Source organism: Anoplolepis gracilipes, unplaced genomic scaffold, assembly GCF_047496725.1.
Source record: "Anoplolepis gracilipes unplaced genomic scaffold, ASM4749672v1 Contig22, whole genome shotgun sequence".
In the NCBI taxonomy this organism is placed as follows: domain Eukaryota; kingdom Metazoa; phylum Arthropoda; class Insecta; order Hymenoptera; family Formicidae; genus Anoplolepis; species Anoplolepis gracilipes.
This window is the reverse complement of record NW_027328675.1, coordinates 175,929-188,113: the sequence shown is the minus strand read 5'-3', so window position 1 is coordinate 188,113 and position 12,185 is coordinate 175,929. Positions and strand designations below refer to the sequence as shown.

Sequence of the window (12,185 nt, the reverse complement as noted above, 5' to 3'; positions counted from 1 at the left end):
TTTATTAAGTATACATACCGATCGCAGATATATTTTTTATTCTTGTGTTTGCTGAGTTGCGAACTCACGAGCCTGGATAAATTCTTGATCCACACAAAATGTCCGATATCTCGCGCATCTTGCACGTAGAGCAAGTTGACGTGCTTGTCCCTCTTTTGCTCCGTAAGGTGTAACGAGATAATGTTTTCATTCTCGATGGTATACACATTGATTGAAATGTCATTATAAATTTCAAATTTTTTAATTTGATTAAGAGTAACTGGAAACTCAATATCTTGGAGATTCAGTACTGTTGTATAATGTGGGTACGATGATTGTCGGTCTGTGTTTCTTTCAACTGGATACAGAGCAGCCACCACCGCCCACGCAAAACATGCATTGTCTTGAGATTGCACGTTAACCACTGCTCGTTTTATTATTATCTTTCGCGGTAATTGTTTATTTAATGCACGCAACATCCTGCGCACATAGGATTATATTTATTTATATTTACAGTCAAATTTAATATACGCGATAATGCCCATCCGCTATCGCGTTCCTGAAATTCTTCGAGCGATGCAAGGGTGGGCTCGACGATTCGCCGCTCATACCACTCGCGTAAATCGGATGTATGAAAGAGTTCAAAGTTTCTTGTATTGATTGATTTATTGGCGCGCTTATCGCCTGCCACAAACTCGCTGTTAAACGCTGTATTCACTTTCACACTGCTGTGTTTTTGCATAACATCTCGCACATGCTCGAGCACAATGTCGCTCGCCTCTTCCAAAAATTGATGAGGTTCAATATGATTATAATTTATAACCGCACCAGAGTCAAGATACGATCTTCGAACGCCATATCGATCTCTCGCCAAATCAATCCATTTTCTCGCGAACTGCATCCTGCACCCGCGTGTACGAAACGCCTGCGCAACACATTTTTCAGTCCTTCGAGTCGCGCGATTCGAGCAATCAGTGATTGTCGATTTCCGATTGATAATCGTGGTCGTTTAATTCGACTTTGTTCTTCCAACGACTCGATACATTCGTTACATTGCGCCTCCAACGCAATGTACTCCTCCACTGAATTTACCCGGGTGGATTGCTCCTACACAATTTGCTCCGCCATGTTTTTCAGACCGAACAAGATGCACGACTCGAAAATAATAGAGGTGCACCTCTTTGCAGCGATTTTATATCGCGATTCATAGACGTTTCTATCACGCATGTCGCGATTTGTCATCTAACGATGACGTTATGTCGAAAAAATTTTTTTGCTGTATTTCGAAAATTAGCAGCTGCACATCGGCGCTCAAAAGTTTTGCAGTTTCAAATTACATGTAGCTGCAGATATCTCGTTGGATTGTCACCTATGGGTCACGTCATCTCAAAGATTTGTCATATTTCCAATATTAGCAGCCGTATATCGGCGCTCGGAAGATCCGCAGCTTCAAATTACATATAGTTGTCATTTCGCGATTTGCCACGCACACTTTAAACATTTTAGTAAGATTCGTTAGCGCATGGATAATTTGTAGTTTCAAATTACATACAGCTGCGAGTTACTTTTTGATAATTTGTCACGTACATTTAGAATATTTAGGTGTGATTTCATCAGAAAATGTTGTCGCACTTCGACGCATGGAAAATTTTAAGCGCATTCAACTAAAATCTTTGGAGATGTAATTATTAATTAGCAGCTGTATATAGGCGCTTGGAGAAAAAAAACTTGCTGTATGAATCACTCCCTCCACATTACAATTTGTAGTGCTAAATTGTGAACAATAACCCCCTTCACATTGCAGTATGTAGTGCTAAATTGTGTTTTAATACTTAAAATAATTTAGTATCGTGTCAATCGTTTGTGGTCTCTGCTAAAGGAAGCAACATGAATTATTACGTCCCGATTATGGACACTCTGCCAAAGAAAGAGTAAGTTTTATTTTTTAAATAATATTTTTATTATTCATATTAGTTTTAAATAATATTTTTAATATTTATATATTAATATTATATTTTTAATAACATTTTTCTAAAATTTTGTAGCATTTCATCCGAGTCTCGTCGCGCGGGTCGTATATTGAGAAGAAGATATGCTCTAACCCCGACATCATACAAATACTTGGAGATTGGAATAAGCGTCGGAGCTATGTCATAAGTGGAATTACTTGTTGGTGATAACCGAGGCAATCAAATAGTATTGCCTATCGTTACCTGGCACTCATTGATGCAGAAACGTGCCGATATTGAACGACATGTACAATCGACTGAAAGTGAGCTATTATGGATCTGCGATCTATCTATCCAAATGATTACATTAACTGATTCCAAGATTGTTAAATTAACATTGTCTAATAATTCTTTGTATATACATCCGCAAACATTGGTGCATTTATTCGATTTTGAAGATGTATCGATCATATGCATTTCTGGCTGTGTCAGAATACATATATTATTAATGAAAAGTTTAAACAATTTGTTAGCGTTTTGCAACGCAACAATATCACTAATGTTTACGATGCGGTAAAAGTGATACGTGAGAGTGATACGTTTGACGGCAAATCACTCATAGATTATGAATTGTTAACATGTGCTGTAATGATTTACTCTATAATGTTTGCAATAAATAAATTACCGTTTTTATTATTAATTTTTATTATTTCTTTCTTCGCCTATTCTTTATAAAACGTATGATGTATATAGTTGGATCTACATTCATTCTGCTAAAGATGTTGAAAATGCTGATGTAGATGAGACGTGATACTCGAGTTAGAAGGAGATGAGACGTGATACTCGAGTTAGAGGGAGATGAGACGTGATACTCGAGTTAGACGGAGATGAGAGATGTGAGATTAAAATATATATATTTGGGTGGAGCGTGTGCTATAAAAGAGTTTGCGACCATCCTTGTGACAATCTTGTCGCATCTGATAAAGCGAGTTTGGAAGAAAACGCGAGTTTGCGGTCATCCTTGTGACATTTTTTTATATATCTGATAAAAACTTTGTGCTTATGGATGACTTGATGGACATTTCATCCGATTCGTTCGAGTCGCCTGATTCACTCTTGGTGAACATTTCATCCGATTCATCCGATTCGTTCGAGTTTGCCGAGTCGTCCGATTCGATGGACTTTTCGTCCGAGCATTCTGATTCGGATGTAGAATCCTTACACGATAGTGTTCTTGACGGTAATTCTAGTGATTTCAGTGATGTTGTGGAACCTATTATTCATACGTTAGACGATGTACAAGTTCGTACATATAATGAAATGAAACGGCTGTGCATTATATCTTTTTATTATAAACCTGGGATTTCTGTTAAACATTGTATATCGTGTTTCATGCTATTACCGGAAAGGTCACAGATTGGGAATGATGTGGTGCGCACACATTAAAGTGAAATTTATCAGCAAATCCATGATTTATATGAATGTGGTAGATGTCTGAGACCGCTGTATCAATTAATATCGTGCAATTTTTGTCCGTTTTGTACGAAAGAAGACTAATGCATTAAAAATAAAAACTATTATTGTGTAAGTGTCGCGATAAGATGCAGTGGAGAGAACACTCCGATGCCATCGGTGGCTCTGTGACTTCTGTGGCGCAGTTTTTGCGAAATTGTGAAATTGGTTTGCCAAAGACTCATACGAGATCGTTAAAACTGTTTTTCGAGATCCGTGACAAAATAGACTTTTTATGCGATGTGGTCAAGGAAAATACTGATAGAATTTATGCAATTTGAAGATGTTCCGGAAATAAGGTATCTTCGAAAAGTGAGGCTGCTACTGATAAAAAGAATAAGAAGGATAGACTTTTTAGAAGAAAGAAGAAAGCGATTTGCCTCTCACGCAATTAATACACACATATGGTAAACAAAAAAGTTCTGCATGATTTGTGTATGTATTTATCATTTATAAAATTTTAAAGATATTAATAATGATGTTTTTTTCAGAAGACGCTGTGGTGCGCTCTCCCTCCCTATCCTTATTTTAATTTTTTTTTTATCTTTTATATTATCTATTTTATATTGTATATTTTATATTTTTTATGCTATTCAATTATAATTATCTGTATGAATGCTGTGTAGAGCGACAGTCCGCGTCAGCTTTTAATTTTTTTGTCAGCTGTGAAGAGTAAGTGACATTTTTTAAATCTTTATAAAAAGAACTGCACTTCACAAATCAACTCACTGGATCACAGTCAGATACTTTATGCTAGTTCCAACGAGAGCTAGGTAACGTCTCGGTAAAAAAATGGGTAGGGGATCTGCATGACATAAGAGTAAGCATTTGTTGCTAACTCTTATGTCATGCAGATCCCCTACCCATTTTTTTACTGAGACGTTACCTAGCTCTCGTTGGAACTAGCATAAAGTATCTGACTGTGATCCAGTGAGTTGATTTGTGAAGTGCAGTTCTTTTTATAAAGATTTAAAAAATGTCACAAGTTATGGCGTTTATTGAGGCGATGTTTGAGACGGGGTACCGCAATTTACGGGTACCTGAATGGGTGCCATATCGCCGATACCATCGCCGTGCACTCCGAAGAGCGCGAAATATGGTCCGCGCCCTATTCCAGGCGCTACTGGATGTCCTATTTGGAAATGTAAGTAGTTTTTATTATTTTTATACGCTTTTTTATTTATAATATATTTATGTTTTTTTTTAATAGATTTTCGAAATAGGTGTTGATCCGATCCCTGGGTACATCAGCATAGCGCACATGCAGGAGGTGCGCTGGGTGCGGGCCTATCGCAAGGAGTGTGCGAAGTGGGAAAATTTGTGGACCGATAATCCCTACTCCCACGAATTAGACGCGGATATCTTCTGTCTCCGCAGATTGTTCGGAGAGAAACCCTATCGTAAATATGCTCAAATTTTAAATATTTATTTTTTAAGGTACTAATAAAAAAAAAAAGTTTATTTTTCTTTTCTGTTACAGCCCCCGCTCCCGCTTTTTTAGACGCGGAGGCAGAAAATGTCAACGTATTTCGGATACTCCACAGATTGTTCGGAGAGGAGCCCTATTGTAAGTATCTCTATATAATACGCTCAAAAGTTTGTGTATTTTTAAGGTACTAATATAAATGTTCATTTTTCTGTTACAGAAGCAGCCGTCGCGCGTTCCCCGTCACCCTGCCGCCTTATTTTTAGTTATTTTTAGTTTTTTCTTTATATTTTATATTTTATAATTTTAAATTTTAGATTTTTCATATTTTATATTTTATATATATTATATTATATTTTACATTTTTTAATATTTTTTATATTATATCTTCTATATTTTTTAAAACACACACACACACACAAACACACACATACACACACATACACACACACACACTATATGTATAAAAATACACATTTTTATAATTAAATATTTTGTTTATGATAAATATGTGTATATGTTTTGCGCCTTCATTATCTATCTCATCCTTCTTCCTCCTCCACTTAGTATTGATTAGATTATATTTAATATATATAATTAGTAATAATAATAATAATATAATATATAATAATAATATAATATATAATAATAATATAATAATATAAAAAAAAAATTTAATCTGCGTTCTCGCGTACGCCTTAGCCTCCGTCTTATCGCGGTCCCGCTATCTTTTCCCCTCATCCTCATTCCTTCTCTCTCACGCTATCTTCCTATTGTAATCTTCTCCTTTTCCCACCACATCATGCTCTCATTGTCCTACGCTATGTACAATGCGCATAGCGCTCTCCTTATCCTATCCTATACCACGCGTCTCCGTCTACCGCGTTGCGAACGCCTATCGCGCTGTCTCTCTCTATCCATTTCCCTACTCGCGGACCTCTCTTCCCTCTCCGCAAACCCCTCGTCGACCGGCCGCGCCGCGGACCTCTCTCTCCTCTCCGCAATCCCCTCGTCTACCGGCTGCATCGCGGACCTCTCTTCCCTCTCCGCAATCCCCTCGTCTACCGGCTGCGTCGCGGACCTACAGCTGTATCGCAGATCTCTCTCCCCTCCCCGCGTACCCCGCGTCAACAAACCGCGTCGCGGACCTGCGTGACGTCATCCCCCCCCGCGCCCGCGGGTCCCCTCCGCCCCCGCACCCCCCTCGAGCTCTCGAGTTAGAAACCTCATTATATCACTACTGACCACGTTGCGATTGACCACGTTGAGATTGACCACGTCGCGATTAACCACGTTGCGATTGTCCACGATTAGTGCGGTGAGAGGAACGCTCTGCATTGACAACCTGAAGTCACACACATAGGCCGGTATTCATAGTCCGTTCTTATATATAAGATCATTTTTAAATATGTTTTTAGTTGACTTAAGACTACGTTCAACCAATCAGATGGCCGAATAGAATTTTAAGACTTTACTTAAGACGAGCTTGAATATAAGAACGGACTATGAATACCGGCCATAGTGCGCGCTTCGTTTAATGCGTGTGATTTTTTTCGTCTTAACACCTTATACTACCTGTAACATTTTTTGCTCAGTTTAACCTACTCTACCTGTACCTGACGGGTGGTTCGCGAATTATGGGACACCCTGTATACGCAGGGTATCTTACACACAACACGCGACATCATCATCATTTTACTATTACTGAAAAAACAAAATAATACTTTTCGGTGCAGTATCATATGTCACGTGTCACATCTCCGTCACTCGCCGCTCCCGTGCGGTTACCGCTTCTCACGTGCCAAGACAATTTTGTTTATTACTTTTAATAATTATTGCGAATTTTCTTCTCAGTTTAACATACTTTATCTGCTAACGAGCGGTTAAATGCGAACCACTACGGACACCCTATATACAGAGTGTCCGATTACTGATTGTGAGTAGAGTCCTATATAACAGAGAAGCGACATCGATCCCCCACCACCACCTCCAGCACCGCCATATTGTGCTCGCTCCAGAACTTTAATAAACACATACTCCGTTTATATGAGGTTATAAACGTGTTACAGTTTTTTTATTAAATATATCTGATAATCTCTCTCTTTCTCTCTCTCTCTCTCTCTCTCTCTCTCTCTCTCTCTCTCTCTCTCTCTCTCTCTCTCTCTCTCTCTCCCTCTCTCAAATAATAATAACAATTAAAAATGTTACGCAAAAATATAAGTGTATAAATGTATTGCATATGCAATCATTTTAATTATATTGAATATATATATAATCTTAATCCTTAACCTTCCCGAACAAGACAACCAAAAACTTCGCACACTCGTACCATCTCTTTATATTTATTATATTAATTTTTTTATATTATTATATTTAGAGACTGAAAGTTAAAAAATAAACGATATAAATTAAATATATATTATACATTAAATACATATATATTATATGATGTCTATTTCTAATGACAATTACAATATTATATCTAACCTAAACACTGACTAAACACATGCTGCATGCTGCATAAGTTTATCTTCACTTTGGGGCTCAATATGGCTGCTTCAATTAGGTGGGGGTATCACCAATCAGAAATCGCGACGCCGATGTCGCTTCTCTGTTTATATAGGACTCTAATTGTGAGTAAAAACGAAATGTGATGGTAGATTCCGTCAAATCGAAGTGTGTTATACGTCCACTTGTCTGACGTTGCTAAAATACTCCAGTATGTTATGTTAACAAAGATTTTTTATCCAAAGTTATATCGTGGAAAAGAACAACATCCCATAAACTTTATGCCTAGGGTCATCAGCAACGATTAACCAATCAGAAAGTCTCGTTTTAAACTGGCCAATTGACGACGTGGTCAATAGATTCCCACCCCAAATATTTGATACAAAAAATACAAAATATAGTCGGACCATAGACTTTTATAGACAGAGCCGTTAGGCCCTATTTAGGGCGAGAGGGGCTCTGATGATACGGGAAGAGAGCATCGGTGCCAACTCGGTTTATTTCGTTAAGACTCGATAATGTTCGGCCAATATCTAACCTAACATATATGTTGTGTTAAACATGGTGTTAAATAGTAGTGTGAAGAACATACTAACATCGAAGTTTAGAGATATAAAAATGAGTTTTGTGTTGTGTATAAATGTAAAAATCGCAAACACAAAAATAAATAAAATGTTGAACAAGTAGAGATGGAACGTGTTCTAAATAGGAACATTTCATTTCATTTGTAAGTAAAATATTTTAAATGTAGATTATGTAAATTAAGTATTTGCAAATAAATTGATGTAGTTAATTTAATATACTTATATAATAAATATAATTTATATATGAAAATATATATATATATTATTTTAGTCCCTATTTCCATGAAAACAAACGTGGTATACAAAATTAATTGTCTAAATTGCGACGCTTCTTATGTTGGTCAAACAGGCAGAAAGTTGAATACTAGGATAAAAGAACATAAGACCAACATAATGAAGCCCAATAACAACAAATCAGTGTTCACTGACCACCGCCTAACATACAATCATGACTTTGACTGGGACAATGCACAAATACTAGACAATGAGCCCTATTACACAAAAAGACTGATATCTGAAATGTTATATATCAAACGACAAATAAACAGCATAAATCTACAAACAGATATAGAATGTTTGCCAGCTATTTACGATGATATAATAAACAAACTGCCTAAGATTTAATGTCACCTATCTAACTCTTTCCATCTTAAATGTATTTTTCGCCCTTGAGCTCATTACCATCTGTACCATCGGCATAACCACACGTTAAACATCAGTTGCGCGATATATATACCATAGATTCAACAACACACAAACGGAATGCATATCCTGTAAGCTTTTTCTGAGTCACCACCATTATACACAAACTAGCGGTAAATAACTTTATTACAAACAGGTATTTATTATACTCATTTTATTAATACAGACTTAACCCCTCAATCTAACTGCATACCTCCCTCGGTCTGGAAACCTCGGAGAATTGCCTTGCGGGATTATTATGCAAGCCGTACAATAAAAGAGCCGAACAAGTTGGATCGTTTTATATATATGTAATTTATACAACTAACATGCGACAAATATGTACAGCGGTTCTAAGGCATTGATCCATTTAATCATGCGAATACGATCACGATTTTTAGTTCATACATTGCTTACGCCTTTATTATGCGATGTTTTCTCATTAATTTCATTTTTATCTATTTGTAATTCACTTATTTATTTTATTTTATTTTATATATTATGCTGAAAAGGATTCAAAACATGAATCGAAACGTTCAGATTTTTATTATAATTTCCGTCATTTTATAGAATGTTACTAATGTACTTAATGTCAATATACCTGCGACACATCACCTATATAAAAAACTTATAATTTTGATTCACATCTCCTCGCTCCTATTGCCTCTTTCTTACGTACTTATTTATATTATTTTAGGTTTCCTCAAAATATGGAGATGCGCAAGAAATGGCTCGAAGCCTTACATTTGCAAAATTATGAGCCAAAAAAATCTGCTGCAGTTTGTTCCGTTCATTTTAGAGAAACGAATTATCAACTTGATCATAAATATTGCAAATTAAAAAAAGTTGCTGTTCCACATGTATATATACATATATAATGATATTTATATAATATTTTATTTCTTAAATGTAACAATTATAAAGCCCATATCAGACTACGCATTAAAAATTGAAGAGTAAAGATTAAAGATTAGAATTTGACAAATCAGAACAAAATTTCTTTGTCCTAATTGGTCAAATTTTAATCTTCAATCCTAAATTTAAATCTTCAATGCATAGTCTGATACAGGCTAAAGAAATATTATGCTAACTTGTCTTTTTCAGTTACTTGAAATAGAAATGCAATCTGAATATACAATTCACACAAATGTAGATAAACCTCCAATTCAGACAAATTTAGATAAGCCTCCGATTCAGAAAAATTTACATGAGCCTCCAATTAAGACAAATTCAGATGTGCCTTCAATTCAGATAGATTCAGATGATCCAGTACTTCAGACAGATTCAAATAATCCTCCTCTGCAGAGAGTTTCGAGTGATTTAGATCATCAAAATACTTTTATTGAAGAAAATAACACTGGTTAGTATAAATAAAAAATAAATATATAAATAAATATATCTGCTTATGCTATAAAATAAATAATACTACTATAATGAATATTGTATATCGTTACAGGTAATACTAATAAAATGGTGCGTCGTTCTACTAGTATATCTCCTGACAGAATCATGAATTCACCAATAAATACTAAAATTCGAAAAATGTACAAAGATAACATTAAACATTTAAAAAGAAAACTATCTATAAGTCATTATGAGCGTAAAAAACACGGCTGAAATTATCTACACTAAAGAATGTATTAAAGGATCTGCAGAAACAGAATCTACTAACAGCAGAAGACAGCGATATTTTACAACATTTAGATGCAGGTATCAAAGAATTAATAAAGCGTGAAATAAGGAAACGGAAAAAATTGCCTGTATCTAGAGTGTATAAGTCTTGCTTGCGACAGTTTGCATTATCTCTTCATTATTACTCTCCAAAAGCATATAATTATGTTCGGTATAAATTTTATAACGCATTGCCACATCCAAAAACATTAGCCAGATGGTATCGTTCAGTTGATGGAGAACCTGGTATTAATACTGAGGCTATAGAGGCTATTAAACGACGCGCATATTCAGTTTCTTATAGATTAGTAGGTGCGCTAATGTTTGACGAAATGGCAATACGGCAACATGTCGACTATTGTAAAGATAAATTCGTTGGATATGTAGATTATGGTATGCATGTGGAATGTGATACGACAAAAATTGCCAAAGAAGCGTTAGTTTTTTGTGTTGTGTGCTTAAATCAAAATTGGAAATTACCTATTGCTTACTATCTGATAAACGGTATTACTACAAAACAAAAGCAAAATTTAACAATACAATGTTTAACTGCACTGTATGAAGCTGGCATGTTAATAGTATCAGTAACGTGTGATGGTTTGTCAAGTAACATTAAAATGTTTCAGAATCTTGGTTGTAGCTTAGACATAAAATCAAATAATTTCCAAACATGGTTCAAACATCCAACCGCAGACACCAAAGTCAATGTATTTCTTGATGCTTGCCATATGTTAAAGTTAATAAGAAACATTCTTGGCACTATAAAAGAACTTTTAGATAGTGCTGGAAATATAATAAAGTGGGAATATTTTGAAAAGTTACACCAATTACAAGAAAAAGAAGGTCTCCATCTTGGTAATAAATTGAGAACTAAACACATAGATTTTTATAAAAACAAGATGAAAGTCAAATTAGCGAGTCAATTATTAAGTACATCAGTTGCAAAAGCATTGGAATTTTGCAAAAATTTGTTACAATTACCACAATTTAAAGATTGCTCAGCAACTATAAAATTTACTTTTATTATTAATGATTTATTTGATATTTTCAATTGCAAAAATATAAGACAATGTGGTTTCAAAAAACCGATAAGTGTTGACAATAATGTAGAAATTTTTGAAAAAATTAAGAAATATAGAGAGTATATTAAAACATTAAAACTTATTAAAGAGCAGAAAAAAGTAAAAGTACTTAATTCGAAAGTTAAAACAGGTTTTCTCGGGTTTTTAATAAATATAGAAAGTTTACAAAATATGTACAAATTTAATTGCATTGATAATAACTTTTTAGAATATATTCCAACGTATAAAGTTAGTCAAGATCATTTAGAGTTATTATTTAGCAGTATACGTTCTCGTGGTGGATATAATAATAATCCTACTGTAAAACAATTTAAAGCTATTTTTAAAAAATTAATAACACACAGAAATACGAAACACAGCAAATGGTAACTGTATATCTCTAGAAAATATTCCAATATTACATACACCGTCAACGGATGATCCTGTTAATGTTATATATGCCACAATAAATGAAAATTTATATCAAAACTGGGTTAATGTTTTTGACACAAAAATTACTGATCACGATTACAGTTTAAATGTGCAATATCCGTTTTTTACTACGGAATATAAAAACGAAGTTATCACTTATATGGCTGGATATATATTAAAAAGACTTATGAAAACTTTACGTTATTCTGAATGCATTGAAACATTAATAATGGAACCAAGTACAAATATTAATTGTAATTTAATAAATATTAAAAAGAGAGGGTTATTATTATATCCATCAGAGAGTCTTGTGTACGTATGTAAACAAATTGAAAATAGTTTGATCACTTATATACATATACATAAGACACTTGATAAATTT

At 34.7% G+C, this 12,185-nt stretch overlaps 1 protein-coding gene and 1 long non-coding RNA gene across 3 annotated transcripts; both read left to right on the top strand.

The window, feature by feature from the left end:
• Positions 1 to 4,719: 4,719 nt before the first annotated feature.
• Positions 4,720 to 5,123, top strand: LOC140675935 (uncharacterized). Its single transcript, XR_012048497.1, has 3 exons — positions 4,720 to 4,840; positions 4,921 to 5,007; positions 5,087 to 5,123. It is a non-coding gene; the product is annotated as an uncharacterized lncRNA (long non-coding RNA).
• A 2,842-nt stretch (positions 5,124 to 7,965) lies between these two features.
• Positions 7,966 to 11,953, top strand: LOC140675940 (uncharacterized). Of its 2 annotated transcripts, none has more exons than XM_072910538.1 (6): positions 7,966 to 8,101; positions 8,230 to 8,773; positions 9,337 to 9,499; positions 9,744 to 9,999; positions 10,096 to 10,349; positions 10,937 to 11,953. In XM_072910538.1, the coding sequence occupies exons 3-5, from the start codon at positions 9,350 to 9,352 to the stop codon at positions 10,254 to 10,256; spliced, it is 567 nt and encodes a 188-aa protein (XP_072766639.1). In that variant the 5' UTR covers positions 7,966 to 8,101; positions 8,230 to 8,773; positions 9,337 to 9,349; the 3' UTR covers positions 10,257 to 10,349; positions 10,937 to 11,953. The 2 variants fall into 2 exon arrangements, with proteins under 2 accessions (XP_072766639.1, XP_072766638.1); XM_072910537.1 differs by having other exon boundaries at positions 8,230 to 8,796.
• The last annotated feature ends 232 nt before the right edge of the window (positions 11,954 to 12,185 follow it).